The 19,291-nt window shown below is 42.0% G+C and overlaps 1 protein-coding gene across 2 annotated transcripts in view; it reads right to left on the minus strand.

The window, feature by feature from the left end:
* SH3KBP1 (SH3 domain containing kinase binding protein 1) overlaps positions 1–19,291 on the minus strand; it is a 249,651-nt gene that overhangs the window by 66,028 nt on the left and 164,332 nt on the right. The window contains exon 1 of one of the 2 annotated variants that reach the window (XM_069946145.1): positions 7,634–7,730. The exons of the other annotated variant lie outside the window; for it this stretch is intronic. Within the exon in view, the coding sequence (XP_069802246.1) occupies positions 7,634–7,645 (12 nt within the window). The 5' untranslated portion in view covers positions 7,646–7,730. Of the gene's footprint in view, positions 1–7,633; positions 7,731–19,291 lie in introns of those variants that run through there. 2 annotated transcript variants of the gene reach the window in all.

The following is a 19,291-nucleotide window of genomic DNA, read 5'->3' on the forward strand; positions in this document are numbered from 1 at the left end:
ACAGCATCACTTTTTTTAGTCTCGATGTATAATCATTTGTGACCAATGTAATTAGCCCTCATTCATTTTAAAGCAGACGTGCGGGTGTAATGGCGCTGCCAATCGGGATGCCATTCCTTGCCGCGTAATTAACCCTTCTCAGCTTTCTGGCAATGGTCTGCACTGATATTTCCACAGCTATTACATTCTCTCAGCAAGTGAATGAACGTTTTTATACTGGCACAGGGAGGGAATTCAAGCTGCGAGATGAATTGTGGTTTTGGAAAAGCAGCCAGCAGCCTTGCAGGGAAGATGTTGGCCGTGTTCTCCCCAGGTTTATCAATCTCAAAGTAGAATTAGTCCTTTTTTTGTTTTCATTAATGATATGGAAATTCATGAATCTTTCATGAGCAAATAGTAGCAGTGAGTGATTATTTTACAATTTGGAACATTACCAGCAGATTCATCAGGCAGCTTCCAAACCATTTATCAGCTTTTCATAAGAATACAGGAAAATTAGGCTGGTTAATATGACAAATACTGCTGTGTCGCCTGCAGTCTGACTGAATCTGGCGGCAGCCCTCTAGTCTGAAGGTTATCAGTCTGAAGTTACACACAGAAATACCATGTTGTTTCCACCAAAACACTGAAGATTTATAAGTGCGTAAACAGCAACTGTCCATAGGAAAGCCGCAGATGAGCCGCACTGAATAAAGATGGGGGTAAAACTCATATAGACTCCACAGCAAAAATTTGGTGGATTTCTGCCACTACGTCCTTAAAGATACTCATTAGATTTCCATTACTGAATACTGAATGTGGAATCTGCAAAGGGATTCTGAATACTGAATGTGTAATCTGCAAAGGGATTCCTCTATAGGCGTGTCACCACCACCACCCCAACCGTACATATATAAAATCAGAATGTTCCATATAATAGGCAGCAAGCTCAGACGAGTCAACCAAAGTATGAAAGGATACCCTAAAATTTAATACTATGTTCCCACGCAGTATTTTGCTCAGTATTTTAATCATTTGTGGTTTATTGGCAGCCTTCCACTAAGTTTCAACAGTATGAAAACATATGCTTTCTGTGTTATAAATACACTCCTTTGGTTGTAAAATACTGAGCAAAATGCTGAGCAAAAATACTGTGTGGGAACATAGCCTAAGGGGCCTATTCCACGGGAGCGATAATCGGCCCGATTTGGCCGATTATCGCTCAGTGGAATAGAGAAAACAATCAGCTGATGATTGTGTCATCGGCTGATCTTTTATTAAGGGCCAAACCTAAAATCATCGGTCCCCCAACGCGCATCACTCGGTGGAATAGCGGTGCACGGCGGGCGACCGTCGATTTGAGAAGAACCATACATTACCTGGCAGGGCTTCTCCTCCGCTCCGTCTTCTTCCTGGATCCCGCGGCGCAGCATCAGCAGCTCCGGAGCGGCCTGACTGAGCAGTCAGACCGCTCAGCCCAATCACAGGCCAGGACCGCCGCGGCCAGTGATTGGCTGAGCGGTTTGACAGCTCAGACAGGCCGCACCGGAGTTGATGCTGAGCTGCGGGACCCGGGGAGAAAGACGGAGCGGAGGAGAAGTCCTGCCAGGTAATGTATGGTGCAAGGGCTGCAAGGACATCGGTAACAATGTTCCTGCAGCCCTCACTTAACGATCATCGGCCGTGGAATAGGCCCAGTAAACGGTTTTACATCGTTTACATCGTTGATCCGGCCCTGCTTGGCCCGTGGAATAGGGCCCTAATGCATGGAATAGGTATAGAATAGAGATGAGCGACTCGCTCTTCTAAACAAAGCAAAGCACTTTGTTGATCCGCGGTTCGCTCATCAAGCCGCCGGCCTTTCAATGCTGCTCCGCTGCCTGCCACTCCTCCCAGGATGCCAGGAAAAACTGGATCCAATCCTGGGAAACCTCTCCCAGTTTCCCAGGATTGAATGCAGCTTTTCCCCGACACCCGGGTTGGAGCGGCAGGGAGTGGAGCAGTGCTGAAAGGCTGGCGGTTTGATGAGCGGAGTGCAGATCAAACAAAGGGATTTGCTTCATTTACATAAGCAATTTGCTCATCTCTAGAACCTTGGATCTTCAGCTGTTGCAAAACTACAACTACCCTCATGCAATGGACAGGCAAAGCTTTAGCTTTGGTTGTCCAGGCATTGGGGGCATGACCTATAATAATAATAAGCCTCAAGGGTCCAACAGAAGACAAGCGCTAGGCTTGATGGATTATGGGCTCATTCAATAAATAACAGACTTAACTGATGATTTCCTTTGTGTACAATGATAACTACAAAGTTTATGATGAAAGGGGGATGACCCTTAGAAAAATCTACTATAGTGATCCATAGGAACCCTGGTCTGACAATGTTACTATTGTAAAGACTACACTTTCCAACAAAGTAATAATAGGATATAGGAAAAAAAACCCCCATAAAGTTAGAATTATGATAGGAGCTCATTTAGGATATAGGTGTGGATAAGTCATTGTACTTCTGGTACACGGAGCGCCTCTAACAAGAGCTCCCTCTACCAGAAGTACAAGCCGGCGGCGCAAACTGAGGTCAATGGTCCAAGCTCTGCTGGGGAATCCCCTGAGATCCCAAAGAGCGAGCATCAGCCGGGGTCCGGGCCGACACTGCCCCCAGCAGGTGTACTGTGCTACCAAATCTTAGGACAGTGCGCCAATGGGACGGGGGGGCAGTACGGTGGGGAGCGGGACACATGGGGCTGCCCCGGGACGGCGGGACATTATCCTCAATTTGGGACTGTGCAGCCGGATCTGGGACGGTTAGGAGGTATATCACTACTAGTATTAGTTTATACCTTCTGATACCTGTACACAATGCAGAGACCAAACGCAGAAAGTCCAGGTTGCTGCGTACTCACTAAGAAGGCTGGGAATTCCTGCATTTGGTCTGTTTTTTTTTTCTCAACCAGCACAAGACTAAAAAGCTGTCATCAGGAGACTGGACCTGGATTTCAAGTAAGATATACACGTAGATATAGCCACAAGATATAAGATTGTGGTGCATTCTGGGTGTCTAGATTCTCTTTGGCCTACTAGAAATGTCCTTGTCATCCTTGTGTGATGAAAATTCAGTTTCATTATGAGCCTATTTAGTCAGCACGCTTGATGCCTACTGCTCCCCCATTAATATAGCTATCCTGACCCTGCCTCTTACATACATAATCCACCTGAAGTATATCATATCAAGAAGCCTATAAGTCGGTGCCTCAAACTTTCAATCAGAAACCAATGTTACCCCAAGGAAACTACCATTGGCTCATGGACCACACTGAAGCCATCATTTGGTACATGTCTCTGCCTGGTAAAGGTTGTCAACTAAAAAATATTAGATATATTTATTCTTTTTATTACCAACCATTATACAGCAATGTCTACCATATATGATGCCAGACAGATGATGCCACAATTCAATAACATCAACATCAAAGGACATTGTGCCACTGAGAAGGATCGGGCATAAGAGGAGGAGCAGCACCACTGCAGCAAGAAACCTCACCTAACCACAGAAAAACACAACACACCTTAGCTAAGGCGGAGGTGAAATGTTCAAGACTTTCCCATAATATTGTCATTTTAAAGAATATAATGTTGCTTTTTGGCTCATGCAACATACACTAATAGAATAGGGTGTATCTCCCCACAGCTAATTTAGTAGAATACTTTGTTGGCAATATTTAGTTGATTACAAACATCTGTTGGCTTTTTGCCAATGTAAAAAAAAATCCTGTACGTGCACAGTTGAATCGCTGCTTGCAAATTTGGGTCAGGCTTCATTTTATAGCTGCTATTCTACAGTGTACGTGTATCTATGGTATTACTGCAGTGACTAGTCTGCTATGATTATCTAGCTGGATTAACATCCCACATGGCAACAATTAAAATGTACATAAATAAACGCACAAGATTTAGCCGCTTGAGTCTGCAATAAAATTAAAATAATAGTACATGTGCTATACTATGCAAACACGTGCTGTCTAAACAACACATTCCAGGCAAATGATCGATAATAGCAGGCAGTCGAGATGAAGCGAATTTAGAGTAAAAAGGAAACAAAAAGCTTCGTTAGATTGGCAGCCGGCTTCGTTAGATTGGCAGCCGGCTGCATTTGAAGTCTTTGCTGCTCCAGGTGCCTGGAAAAGCTGGGTCCAGTCCTGGAAAACTGGGAGAAGTTTCCCAGGGCAGGATCCAGCTTTTCTAGGCATGAACTTCAATGGTAGCTGGCTGATAGGCTGACAGCCGAGCTAACAACGTTTCACTTCATTGTTACTGTAAATCTGCTCATCTCTAGTAGGCAGTCTAACAGACACAGACCCTATACTCACCCAGTCGATTGTCATTCAAAAATCCCGCCAGTCGCGGTCCCAGTCAACCCTGTCCGCTTCTTCAGATCTTCTTTACTTCAGGGTTCCTATGGCATGAACGAGAGCGAAAAGGCTGCCAATGCGCAGTACTGGCAGTCTTTTCATTGGCTGGATTGCATCACACGGCTTCCAGCTTGCTCAGCCAATCACAGTTGAGCAAGGTGGAAGCCATGTGATGCATTCCAGCCAATGAAAAGGCTGCTGGTGCGCACGCGCACTGGCAGCCTTTTTGCTCCCATTCATTTTAAAGGAAGATGCTGAAGCAGAGGAAGACCAGGTCCGCCCCCGCTTGTGAGAACATTGTCACAAAATGGCGGCAGGAGAAGAGGACGGGGTCGACAGTAAATGTGTAAGTATAGTTTTTTCTAGTTCCCGGATTGTGCAGGCGCAAGGATACACTTACACAGATAACCGAGTAAAAGCTGAAATTGCACAAATACACATGGATCTCTTTTGATGCTATGTTGTCTCTATTGCAACCTATGGAATTAAAGATAGATAAAAAAAAACTCTGTATGTTTCCTAGGAGGTCAACTATTTCCTCCCTCCTTCTTACAAACTGAAAGGGTTGGTCTCATATCCTAGCACAATAGCATAATAATAGGATATGACGTCATTTTATGATTAGTGGGGCTGAGACCTCTGGGACTCCCACTGACTGAGGATGAAAGGAAACACAGTGGCAGCCAACTATACTGTGAGTGGTTCAGTGTATACTGTATACAAGTCGCAAATGCTCAACTTATTGTAAAGAATTGTAAGATAACTGTTAATACTCCTAAAAAGAGTTAAAAGAAGAGCCATGTTTGTAAGCTGCACTGCCATATAGAATAGATAAACACAATCTTCCCTGATGATGACTGGCCGAGAGCTAAGGACAAACTCACAATACTTCTCCCGAGTGTCCTTTTGAGACAAAGACTAGGAGCACTGGTCCACCATCGCCGCTTACACTAAATACTCACCTAAACGTGCCCATTTTCTGTGCCGCGTAACTTATGACATCACTAACTCTAGGTAAACAGGACGTCAATGGACGGTAGAGTAGGTGATGGGGCAAATTATGTGACGTCCTGGTCAATCGGAGAATGGGCAAAGGAGTTTACGTAAACTAGTTATTTAATTTGAGCAGCTCGGTGGGACAAGCCCGTAAACATTTTACAAGCATATTAGTTCATTTAGTTTAATCTTTGACACTTAAGGCCAATTACACAGGCCAATTGTCCCTAATGAGCGTTCCTAGGATGGTGTATAAGTGTAAGACAACAGATCCGATTTGATCTTTTGTGGGGAGATAAATTTTATCATCATTGGCCGCACATCTCTCTGTCGTTGGTGCGGCCCAGCTGTGCAATTAATCGAGCGTTGCTGATCGCTGCTTGTTTGCAGCCGCGGATGGACACATATCACTGCATCTAAAAAAGAGCCTTAGGAACCAGAAACTTCATGCTCGAGTTCGATAGTTTAAATACAGGTGGCTGAAGAAGCTGGAAGTAGCCCTAGGGAGTCTGGAAAAACATGGACACATAGATTATATCCATATTTTCCTGGACTCCATATGCCGAACTATCGGACTTGAGCATGTTCAAGTTGCGCTCATCTCTACTCTTTACTTATCATGGCATTCATCTAAATGCATGCTTTATGTGCATACAGTTGATAGTGGTGCTCTCTAGCACTTGAAAAAGTGTCTTATGCTACGTTTACACGGAGCGATAATTCGCCCAATCGATCGTTTAACGATTTTGAAGCAACAATTTGGCTTTTATAACGATCAGCGTTTAGACAGAGGAAAATTGTTGGAAAAATCGTTATTGCGATCGTTTTTAAGATCGCTTAAGCCCATCTAACACATAGGGTGAATCTATGAAAGACTGTTTACACAAAGCGATCTGCAAATTTTTAGCGAATGACCAACGACGATTTGAGAACATGTTCAAAATGATTGATTGATTGCTTGATCGTTCGCTGTGTTTACACGGAATGATTATCACTCAAATGCAATCGTTATCGCGAAAATTTGGACGATAATAGTTCCGTGTAAACGCAGCATTAGATTCTGCAGATCTAGCACCAGCGGCTGTTGTGCCCCTTGTCCAGTTGCTGCCCCCCCCCCCCAACACTGGCCCTTCCTACTAAAATCTATGGGCTCATCAGTATTTACTTCTTAGATATTTTCCTACTGGACATATTTATACTGTGATTTCATCTCTAATCCTCCAGTTTACTAGACTGGAAAAGCATTCCCAAAAAGAGATAAAAGACAGCTGAAACAGAGGGGCAACTTATAGACAACATTTAGGGTCTGATCCACAATGATGACAGATCTGTTTTTAAGAGAATATGAAGACAGCTAAGGGGGCCCAATGACTTACAATATAATGTGATCAGTCTGGATTATATCTTCATGACACATACAGCTGTAGACTGTACTACAGGGAATTTTTCAATTCTATATGCAAAAGTTTTTACATTTAGCATGCTGAGCCTTATAGTCCCACGATATCCAGGAATAAACTACTTACATATGAACACTCAAATTCTTATCAATGATATCTACAGCTTGGGAGCATACAGAGCCTAAGAGTTCAAATCAGCAGAGGGCAATACAAAACAAACCTGATATATATATATATATATACACACACACACATATATATATCTATATATATATCTATATATATATATATATCACATACATTACTACATCTGATTACCATTCATGGCACACAAAGTTCACAAAAAGTACTAAAAGAATACAAGGATATTTTACTCTCTTTAGAAAAAGGAGCATTTCCCCAACAAATTTTGTCCGTAAGCAAGTATAAAAGCTGAAGAAGTCCTAAAATGGACAAAGTCTGGCTATAGAACGGCAGCAGCACATCTTCTCCTTCCATACAGGGAGGATGTCACGGAAAAATAAATTGGGAGAAGATGAGCACACATCTGGAAATGCAATGCCTCGAGAAATGTAAAAAAGAAAAAGAAGGATAAAACTGGTAAAAGTGCCACATAAGTCAGGAGCGAGAGGCGACTAATCGCTAGCAGATTAATAGAGTTCCTCTAATGACCATCCCTGGGAGTAAGACTACACGGAGCAGAAAGTTTCAGTGTAGAGTCTATCACCACCCTGCTAGCATTCAATGGAGTTCCTGTTTCTTTTTTCTGCTTCCTGCTCAGGCTAATACTGCCACATCATAATGCTGTAAAGATGACAACAAATATAAAAGCATAAAACATCAAAATACCTCATCTCCCATTGTGAAAAGTGGCTGCTGTGCAAAATGTCCAAGAAGTCAGAAGTCCAATCCTCCCACTTCCTTTAAGCAGCTAAGTATACAAAGCCTGACAGACACAGCCTAATACTGAGTCACACTTAGGGCCAAATGAGCTTGCAGGAAAACAAAGCTTACATTTGTTTATTACACAGGAAGCTTGGAGCAGTTTACCAGTTGGGAGACTTTACGTTGGAGGTTTCCTTTTTTTTTTCCCTTCCTTACTTTCTCTGTCCAAAAAATGCAGCTTCAGTTCTGGTTACTTTCAGGAGGGAGGATGCATCAGGAATATTTTAGCATTTTCAGAGAGGAAAACGGATGGGAACAGTTATAGAACACAGGCAAACTGCGAGGACATTCATCTCCCTATAGTCTGAAGATGTGTAAAGGGAATGTTAACAGGGATTCTAGAAGTTACACAAATAAAGATAATGCTGCAGATAGTACGTAAAAAAAATAATAAAATACATCAAATGGATTTGTTGCACACCGTCAAAATGACAACGAATAACAAAGACAAATAACGGCCGTTGTTGGCCGTTAAAGGATGGCTGTCGAATCAATTTCATTTCAGTCATTTCAACGGTGTGTGAACAAAGCCTTTGTGTGTTAAAGGGTTTTCCAGCAATTTTTTTTCTTTCAAATTAACTGGTGTCAGAAACTGCCAGAGATTTGTAATTTACCAAATCTCCAGGCTTCCAGTACTTATCAGCTGCTGTATGTCCTGCAGGAAGTGGTGTATTCTTTCCAGTCTGACAGTGTTCTGTGCTGCCACTTCTGTCTGAGACAGGAACTGTCCAGAGCAGTAGCAAATGCCCATAGAAAACCTCTCCTGCTCTTCAGACTAGAAAGAATGAGACTTCCTGCAGGACATACAGTGGCTGATAAGTACTGGACTTGAGATTTTTCAAAAGAATCAAATTACAAATCTCTGGCACCAGCTGTTTTAAAAGATATATATATACACACACACACAGTGGTACCTTGGTTTAAGAGTAACTTGGTTTAAGAGCATTTTGGTTTAAGAGCTCAAAGTTTTCAAAGTTGTAACTTGGTTTAAGAGCATTGCTTTGGTTTAAGAGCTCCCTGTACTGGGTGGGAGGGCGAGTGGAGGAGGGGCATGGTCTGCATAGCGAGGTCTACAGCACTGTACTCTGACCCAGGAAGTCTCCCTCACCTTCCAAATCATAGCAGATCCACTTCAGGCTGGGGCTTGCATCAGGGGACAGGACTGTGGAGGTAATCTCCTCATAGCTGTAACCCCTCTCTCCCCGGACAGTGAGTGCTGCTATACAGTGCCCACATCTGTCCTGCTCCTTCCTTCCTACTCCCTGCAGTCTCTCTCAGCCCTTGTGTTTCCTATCCTCTCCATTACTGTACAGTAACTTATAATATCACATATTCTGCTGTTTCTGAATGTTTGTTTTATTTGTTTTACATGTTATTCAGAATAATAAATAATTATTTTGGGGGTTTGGAACCAATTGTCTGCATTTCTATGATTTCCTATGGGAAAATTTGCTTTGGTTTAAGAGTGGATTTGGATTACAAGCACAGTCCCGAAACGAATTATGCTCGTAATCCAAGGAACTTCTGTATATATATATATATATATGACAAAAAGTTGCAGCACTCCAAAGTCTTCAAGTCAAATTAAAGGGATTTATTTAACCCATGAACAAAACTATTGCAGCAGCATTTTTTTAAACATTTTCTTCCTAGTCTCTCTCCTAGCTGCAGGGCTATATACACTTTCTATACTCTCCATCTTCTGCAGCAAAGAGGAGGTGGGGGGAACAAAAGTGCCCTGAATGCAGTGTGTGGGAATGGGGCCGAGGTTCAAAAAAAGGACCGTGGCACTGGCATCCCCACAACGGTGTCCGTCTATTCATATAAAAAGCTTAAAGCAGCAGGTTCACTGGTTCACTTTAAAGTGAATTCGCTTTAAACAAGCCTTATACAGCCAGGGCTTGTACACATACCTGTAGTTATAATCTACTATGTGTGAATACAGCATGAGTTTCTAATTCCGGACCAGTCTGTTTCAGGTTTAAGAATCACTGCTCATAGCCGTATTACAGCACCATAACAAATTGTATAGGCCCACAAAAGACACCTATAAAAGTATATAAGGCCCTACTGTATCTCCATGTGGAGGCACATAAAGTTCTTTCTGTCAATGCCACAAGGAATCCAGGAAAAAACAATTCTGGAAAGTTTCATGTTCTTGTAGAGCTATTCTACTTGCAAAGTATTGCATATCCCTAAGGCATTAACATTTGCTGGCCCACAGAGGTGAGGCCTCTAGGAAAGTACAGTGGTGCCTTGGATTACGAGCATAATTCGTTACGGGGCCGTGCTTGTAATCCAAATCCACTCTTAAACCAAAGCAAATTTTCCCATAAGAAATCATAGAAATGCAGACAATAGGTTCCACACGCCAAAAATAATAATTTATTATTCTGAATAACATGTAGAACTAATGAAACATTCAGAAACAGCAGAATATGTGATATTATAAGTTACTGTACAGTAATGGAGAGGATGGGAAACACAAGGGCGGACAGAGACTGCAGGGAGCATGAAGGAATGAGCAGGGCAGATGTGGGCACAGTATAGCAGCACTCTCTGTCCGGGGAGAGAGGGGTTACAGCTATGGAGAGATTACCCCCACAGTCCTGTCCCCTGATGTAAGCCCCAGCCTGAAGTTGATCTGCTATGATTTGGAAGGTGACAGAGACTTCCTGGGTCAGAGTACAGGGCTGTAAACCGCGGTATGCAGGCCATACCCCTCCTCCACTCGCCCTCCCACCCAGTACAGGGACCAAAGCAATGCTCTTAAACCAAGTCACAATTTTGAAAAACTGTGAGCTGTTAAACCAAAACGCTCTTAATCCAAGTTACTCTTAAACCAAGGTTCCACTGTACTTCTTTTTATTTTGTCGGTTTTGTTGGGAAAAGTTTCTATTAGGGAAATGCATAAATAATTTCAGAAGACAATTTAAGCTAAACAATTCCTTTTACAAGTGCAAGATCAACAAACATTTTATTGAAATACTGGTGGTTTAAAGGGGTTGTCCAGTTTGCATAAAAGTGCCCCTTAACAATAGGATTATCCTAAAGTGCCTGCCTGCTGGGACCACTTAATGCAAAACCTTAAAGAAAGGGTTCAAGTCCCACAAGGGCAATAAAAAATTACAGTGTGCCCATTCACATCAATAGGTAGTCAATGTGATGCAGGCTGGGAAAGTCCTTCAGAGCAAGACACTCTTTATGACTACTCAGGTCAGGAAATCAGGAACCTGAACTCAGAATCCACTAATATGGCATATGTAAGGGTCCATTTACACAGAAAGATTATCTGACAGATTATTTGCCAAAGATTTGAAGCCAAAGCCAGAAATGGATTTGAAACTAGGAGAAATCTCAGGCTTTTCTTTATGACCTGATCTCTGTTTATAGTCCTTTCCTGGCTTTGGCTTCAAATCTTTGGCAGATAATCTGTCAGATAATCTTTCTGTGTAAATGGACCCTAAGTGGGGTTACTGATCCGGACCGGCCATAGGTCAGTGTCCAAATGCAGAACAGAAGCTGAATATTAAATATAGTACAAGTAAAAACATTAAAACTCCCTATAAAAGAAGGTTTCCTGTAATAAATGAAAAGACTAATTTTGTCAGGTAACAAAACAGTTATTATAGGAAATTATTCGGAATAACGGACATCCTGTCTCTACAAGGGGAACAGGTCAATGACAATAGTGGGCTCATTTCCTACTAGAGTCGTCATTTTTATTCCACAGGAAAAACGTCTGAAATCAATGATGCATAATTTTTTTAATCTTTTTTTAATTTTTCTACGTACTTATTCTCTCTGCACCAACTGTATGTATTTACACTGTCAAGAACAGAAGTACCCAGACATCAGCATTTACCGTACACTGGAAATGAGCGCAAGCCAAGCATGCAGCATTCGATTACCGTTGTCTGAAAAAGTTGAAGGTAGCCCTGAGGTTGCTTGGAAAACATAGATATAGCCATAGGCTGCATCAATGTTTTCCAGGACTCTCTAGGGCTGCATCCAACTTCTTCAGGCATCGGTGATCAAATGCAGCATGCTCAGGTTGCATGCTCGAATTGTGCTCATCTCTACCGAACGTGTCAAATACTATCTGATATTACTTCTGCTATGTGTGTGATGTGATGTCTCATGAAACAAGCCTCTTCAATAGGTGCTGGCATTTGTGCATATGTGTGGACATTGATGTGGATAGTTATCAGAATCAGCACTGAGCAAAGACAGGAAGGTTGTCAGTAGAGTACGGTGGTCGAGGTGATACAGGCAAAAATTGTTACATATTGCTTTTCTTTATACTATAGTTTCCCTTTAAAATATATAACCAGAAGGGATTCCTCTCATTGGGGGCAGGCCAGCCAACCTTCAGGGCTTCACTCCTGGCCGATGCCCAGGAATAGAACAGTGTAGTATGCGGGAATCGGGCTGCAGTTCATAAACAGGACCGCGGTACTGGCGCCGTTCTATCCATGTCAAACACTTAAAGTGAATGTACTGATGGTACACTTGCTTTAAGGCTTTGATTTCATTCAGCAAAACTAATAGTCTTGTTATATAATCAGAAATGTAAAAGACTCTAGATATGCTGGTATAATACTTTAGATGTCCAAAGTAGATGAACCAGGCAGTGGGTGTGACAACATTTCAGAATGCAGACCACAAGCAACGCTTTCTTAGGGAATCCTTATACTTTGGCAGAGTTACATTACCTTCAAATAAGTGCTGGTATTGAAAAACACATTTGCTGATGCGTACAATGCACCCAGAACAAACTGTTTAGCAAGCATAACATCTGTGCCAGAGTTTTTAACTCCCTTTAAACCAAATAGTTTGGGCTTATACAGCCATAACAATTTAGCAATAATGGGACAGATGAAACCGCCAAACCGCTTGTTCCTTCAGATAGCTCTTTTTAATCCAAGATCTGTCCTTGGGTCCGTTCGGCAGGTGATGCAGTTATTGTCCTAAAAAACAACTTTTAAACTTGCAGCCCTGTGCCCAATGGGCCTGGCCTAGAGTGTCAGTGCCCTAACTTTGCACCACCCCTCCGTCCCACCTCCCCACCCTCTTCATCATTAGGAATGCCACTGGTAGGATATTTCCTATTCCTCTCCAGTGAATACTGCACAGGTGTTTTAACGATCCAGCCCATGTGTCGTGCTTACACAGCTGATGAATAGGAGACAATCTGCCTGAAGCATTCCTAATGGTGAAAAGGGCGAGGAGGAGGGATGGAAAGGTTGTGCCAGCCTAATGCATAGTCACTCTAGGCCACACCAGTTTGGCATACAGTAGGTCTGCAAGTGTAAATGTCGTTTTTAAGGACAATAACTGCATCACCTGCCGAATGGTACCCAGGACAGATCTTGGATTAAAAGCAGCTATCTGAAGGTACAAGCGGTTTGGGGGGGTCAGATTGTGGGTACAGAGTCGTTTTAAGGGTAGCTTCACACACACCGTATTGCAGTGGATTTGATCTAAATAACTAAACACAGCATGAAATCTTCACCATCAAATCTGCTGCGGATCTGTTGCAGATCTGCTGCAGATCCGGTGTGTGTGAAGGCACGTACAGGATCTGCAGCAGATTTGATAGCACAGATTTAAAGTTACAGATTCAATGCAAAGTAACTCTGGGCCATCATATCTGCTGCAGATCTGTACCATAAAATCTGCTGCAGATTCTGTACGTGTGAAAGCACCCTAATGGTGCAGATTTGAAGTCGCAGATTCAAATCAAATCTGGGCCATCAAATCTCCTGCAGATCTGCTGCAGATTCAAATCTGAGTCATTAAATCTGCTGCAGATTTGATGGCGCAGACTTGAAGCTGCAGATTGAAAGCTAATCAATTTTGGGCCATCAAATCTGCTGCGGATCTGCTGCAGATTCAAATCTGCGCCCTAAAATCTGCTGCAGATCCTGTACGTGTGAACGCACTCTAATGCTGGGTTTACACGGAACGATTATCGTGCGAATTTGCACGATAACGATCGAATTCGAACGATAATCGTACGTGTAAACGCAGCGAACGATCGAACGACGAGCGAGAAATCGTTCATTTTGATCTTTTATCTTGTTCTTAAATCGTTGTTCGCAAAAATTCGCCGATCGTTCCGTGTAAACAGTCGTCGCACGAAAGGCCGGCCGCCCACCGCTCGCAGCCCGGCCCCCCGCTTATCCGCAGCCCGGCCTGCTGCTCATCTGAAGCCCCCTGCCGGGTTGGTCGCCACCCCCGCCGCCGCTCCAATCGCCCCCAATGCTGCCGTGCATTGATTGGCTGAAGAGGGGAGCCGGGAATTTCAAACGGCACCTCTTCAGCCAATCAGTGCTGCCGGGCTTTTCCGTACGATATATTGTACGTCTAAACGCTGATCGTTATGAAAAAAAAATCGTTACTCCGACATAGTCAATCGTGCGTTTACATGTACAGGATCTGCAGCAGACTTAATGGCGCAGATTTAAATCTGCAGAAGATCCGCAGCAGATTTGATGGCCCAGAGTTACCTTGCATTGAATCTGCAACTTCAAATCTGCACCATCAAATCTTCTGCAGATCATGTACGTGTGAACGCACCCTAAGGCTGGGTTCACACTACGTATATTTCAGTCAGTATTGTGGTCCTCATATTGCAACCAAAACCAGGAGTGGATTAAAAACACAGAAAGGATCTGTTCACACAATGTTGAAATTGAGTGGACGGCCGCTATATAACGGCCATTATTTCAATACAACAGCCGTTGTTTTAAAATAACAGCAAATATTTGCCATTAAATGGCGGCCATCCACTCAATTTCAACATTGTGTGAACAGATCCTTTCTGTCTTTTTAATCCACTTCTGGTTTTGGTTGCAATATGAGGACCACAATACTGACTAAATATATACATAGTGTGAACCCAGCCTAAAGGAGTATTCCATCTTAGCTAATATAGCTTCAGGGTAGCTTCACACATACCGTATCGCAGTGGATTTTCTGCTACGTATCCGCAGCAGATTTGACTAGATGAATGAACACAGCATCAAATCTGCACCATCAAATCTAGGTCAGTTCCCCTGAAGTAAATGGAGCTTAATTGCAAACCACACCTGAACTGAAGACAAGAGAGGGGGAAAAGTGGCCATGTTTTTGTAGCGCTGGATAACCCCTTTAAGGCTTCACTTCCTGGATAAAATGGTGATGTCACGACCCGACTCCCAGAGCTGTGCGGGCTGTGGCTGCTGGAGAGGATGATGGCAGAGGGATGCTCAGTGTCCCTCCAGTGGCCTGTGTCCCTCAGTGTCCCCCTGCCATCATCCTCTCCAGCAGCCACAGCCCGCACAGCTCTGGGAGTCGGGTCGTGACATCACCATGTTATCCAGGAAGTGACATCACCATGTTATCCAGGAAGTGAAGCCTTGATGCAGTAGTAAGTGCAAGGAAAAAAGCTGTTCCCCAATGTTTATAAATGTAATAGCTGTAGGAAGAATCCTGTTTGTTCCAACTTCTTCCATCAAATAATTATAGAGGCCAATGTGCCATTTTTTGAACCCCTCTTCAGATCTCTGCTTCCGCACAGTCTGGTCTCCGGTCTACCACAGGTGACTCCAGTCAAGGTGCAGAAACACCTCAAAGACAATCAAGAGAAGTGGAAGGAACCCGGGAAAAATTTCAAGTGTCATATCTAAGAGCCTGAATACTTATGTCCATGTAAAATGTTAGAATTTTTTGAAAGTTTATAAAAATGAAAAACTAACATTCTGTATTTCCCATTCATTATGGTAATTTTTCATTTTGGCACAAAGCCACGACATAAAATAAAAGTGATAAAGTTAAAGGGTCTGAACACTTTCCAAGGGTCTGAACACTTTCCAAATGGATTGCACCTGCATAATCTGCTAAACATCGCATTGTGTTAATCTGACTGTTCTGACCTCTTGCACTGATATAAAAGAATTAGCATAACGTACAAAGTGAACTATAAGACAGCAATTTATTTGTTTTTTAAAAGCCCCCAGAAATACTGTCTTTACATGAGTGAACATCATGTCAGGAAGCTCTGCTATCAACTTTAGCATCTGATGACATGGCTTTCACCTGGTCGACCCTGTTATTATAGCAGTGTTAATGTAATGCTGCGTTTACACGGCATGATTATCGTGCGAATTTTCACGACAACGATCGAATTTGAACAATAATCGTACGTGTAAACGCAGCGAACGATCAAGCGACGAGCGAGAAGTCGTTCATTTTGATCTTTGAACATGTTCTCAAATCGTCGTTGGTCTTTCACCAAAAATTCGCAGATCGTTCCATGTAAACAGTCATTTACCGATTTAACTTATGTGCGAGATAGTTTTGCGATCGCTTAAGCCTATCGCAAAACTATTTTTTTGTACGATACATCGTTCCATCTAAACGCTGATCATTATAAAAAAAAAAAAACTTTACTTCGAAATCGTTCATCGTACGATCGGGCGGATTATCGCTACATGTAAACCCAGCATAAGTCTGCCACTTTTTTAGTGCTGCATGACCACCAGTATCTGTATATCAGCTTAACAAACTACACTATATCAGATTTCACTCTGTGGCTCTGGGCATCCATATTAGATAATGGCAGCAATTCAGTCAGTCACCAAGTCAGTTACTATAGAGATCATCTGACAGTCCAGATTGTAACATGCTGTATTCACTGCAGAATTTGCAGAAGTTTGGGTTATTTTTGGATGTTTAAGAAAGCTAAGTTATATATCAAGTCTAAATAATTACGTACAACTCAGATCCAGCTTCCATCTAGCACACTTTTACCTATTAAAATAGTCCAGGGAATCATTGTGAACAGCAGATCACTGGCCACTTGTTGGAATTACTTGGGGGTGGATTTATAAGAATCCACGGAAATAGTAGAGACCCTTAAAGGAGAAGTCCGGCGCAAATGTTTATTAAAGTATTTTATTGCCCCCTAAAAGTTATACAAATCACCAATAAACACTTATTATGGGAAATGCACATAAAGTGCCTTTTTCCCTGCACTTACTACTGCATCAAGGCTTCACTTCCTGGATAACATGGTGATGTCACTTCCTGGATAAAATGGTGATGTCACGCCCCGACTCCCAGAGCTGTGCGGGCTGTGGCTGCTGGAGAGGATGATGGCAGAGGGATGCTCAGTGTCCTTCCAGTGCCCTGTGTCCCTCAGTGTCCCCCTGCCATCATCCTCTCCAGCAGCCACAGCCCGCACAGCTCTGGGAGTCGGGGCGTGACATCACCATGTTATCCAGGAAGTGACATCACCATGTTATCCAGGAAGTGAAGCCTTGATGCAGTAGTAAGTGCAGGGAAAAAAGCACTTTATAAGCATTTCCTGTAATAAGTGTATATTGATAATTTGTATAACTTTTGAGGGGCAACACAATACTTTAATAATTTTTTTTGTCTGACTTCTCCTTTAAGATAGGTAGACAGAGTGACTCCATGTCATTTTAATGGCTCTATGAACCATCCATGTGCCATGTGCCAATGCATTCTCCTCCAGAAGGAAGAAAACTAATGTATGTTAAAGCAGTCTTCACCAAAAGAAATATATCTCGCCTACTACTTAATACTACATTTCTACATAATATATATTATATATTTATATATAGCGATCTTTCTAAGGCTTATTCTAACTCTACCCACCTAAAACTGTGAGTGACGATTACATTGCAATTATAAGGCAATATATATATATATATATATATATATATATATATATATATATATATATACACACTGTGTATATATATATATATATATATATATATATGTGTCAACATTGCCGATTCTAGCTGTTCACCCTTTTATATGTGGTACAGTACTTGATTTCAAAGTAGATTGAAGCATTTAGCAATGAAGACTGATTGCTCCAATTCTCACCACAGTACTTAAAACCCTGAAGGAAAAAGGGAAAGTTGCAGCTTCTAAAATATCCTTCAAATATTTAACACCTACAAAGCTCTGACACATTGCCGTTTATCAGTCAAGGTAAAAAAAAATTGATAATTTTTTTTTTATAATAAATAGCAACTTCATCCTTGTGAAGAACAAGCGCTGTGTATTGGAGATGAAGCCATCCACTTTAATTAATTTTACATGAAAGCATTAGTGGTGAGTCACAAACCTCAGAAGGAATACGATCCTGCACGAGGTACAAAAGAGAATACATTTTAGTAACTGTGGGAAAAAGGCAGCAGCCAGGAGGTAATCCAGCTCGCCTGTGAGCAGATCCTAGAGATGCAGATGTGTGGGCAGCCCCCGATTCCAGTTATGATGTTGTTTCCTTCCTAATTCAATTTCTATTTGAATTATTCAATTAAAATACAGTCAAAATATAATCCTTATACACAAAGCTCATTACACGCAAAGAACGAGCTGAAAATACTCCACAGGTCTAACCATTCTCCACCCACAATAATATTAAGACTTCTGAGTAATGTGCTAGGAAATCAATGCTGCTCCAATGTTCTGCGCTACAGATGAATAGTGTTGTGCAACTGGTTTACATCAGTAGTAAGAATATAATGTCACAAATTCCCATCCTAGTAGCACAGCAGGACCTTATTTATGCCTTGTTTATAATAAAAAGCGTAAAATAATAAATTGCACAAAAAATTCAGTGTGGTTTTTGTCCTTGCCAAATGACATATTCTAAAAGAAATGTAATGCTAAACGTTTGAAACAAACACAGAAAATAAAGCAACACATTGCAAACACCAAAACATAAGCAGAAGTATATACACATTATTCTGTTCATTTCTGCTATATTTATGCAACAATCTGCCAGAGCATAGAATGAAGATTATGGCACGACCAGAGATTCAAGCGGGAGCGTGCAGTGGATTGTGTGGTAAGTCCTCCGCACGGATTCCATAGTGTGAACACATCTTTATACCAATGTGCGGCCGACGACTGATGAATGTGTATAAAAAATAATAAACTATATAAATACCTGTCTATGCTCCCCGGTGTTCTTCTAGCTTCTGCCCTCTGCACCACTGGAACATCTGAGTCGATCTCTGAAATAACAGGCTGCTCACCCAATCACTGACTGTGGTGCTTTCCTGTCTTGCCCAGTGATTGGCTAAGTGGCTTCTGACTTTAGAGACCAGCTCAGAAGTTCCAGTGGCGGCTGCAGGACTGGGAAAAAGTTAGAACAACACACTGGGGTGCGTGAACAGGCATGTATAAAGTTTATTATTTTAAACTTAAGGCAAGGCCTGCACAAACATCACTGACATATAGATATATATAGATATATATATATATATATATATATATATATATATATATCTATATATATCTATATATATATATATGTAGCCCTTGCTGCATGATTATCGAGCCATGTTATAGGCTCAGTAAGTGAGCACCAGTCTAGCAGATTAGTAACCGCAACAAAATCCTCCACTCCACAATGGGGCCCAACGGGCGCAGGTCCAGGTAAAAAAGCAAGGCAAAATAATATACTAAAAAATTATTAAAAAACAGCACAACGCTGTCTAGCAGATTGGCACTCGCTTATCCAGAATATCAGGC

This window comes from Dendropsophus ebraccatus, chromosome 11 (assembly GCF_027789765.1).
Source record: "Dendropsophus ebraccatus isolate aDenEbr1 chromosome 11, aDenEbr1.pat, whole genome shotgun sequence".
NCBI classification, from domain to species: Eukaryota; Metazoa; Chordata; class Amphibia; order Anura; family Hylidae; genus Dendropsophus; species Dendropsophus ebraccatus.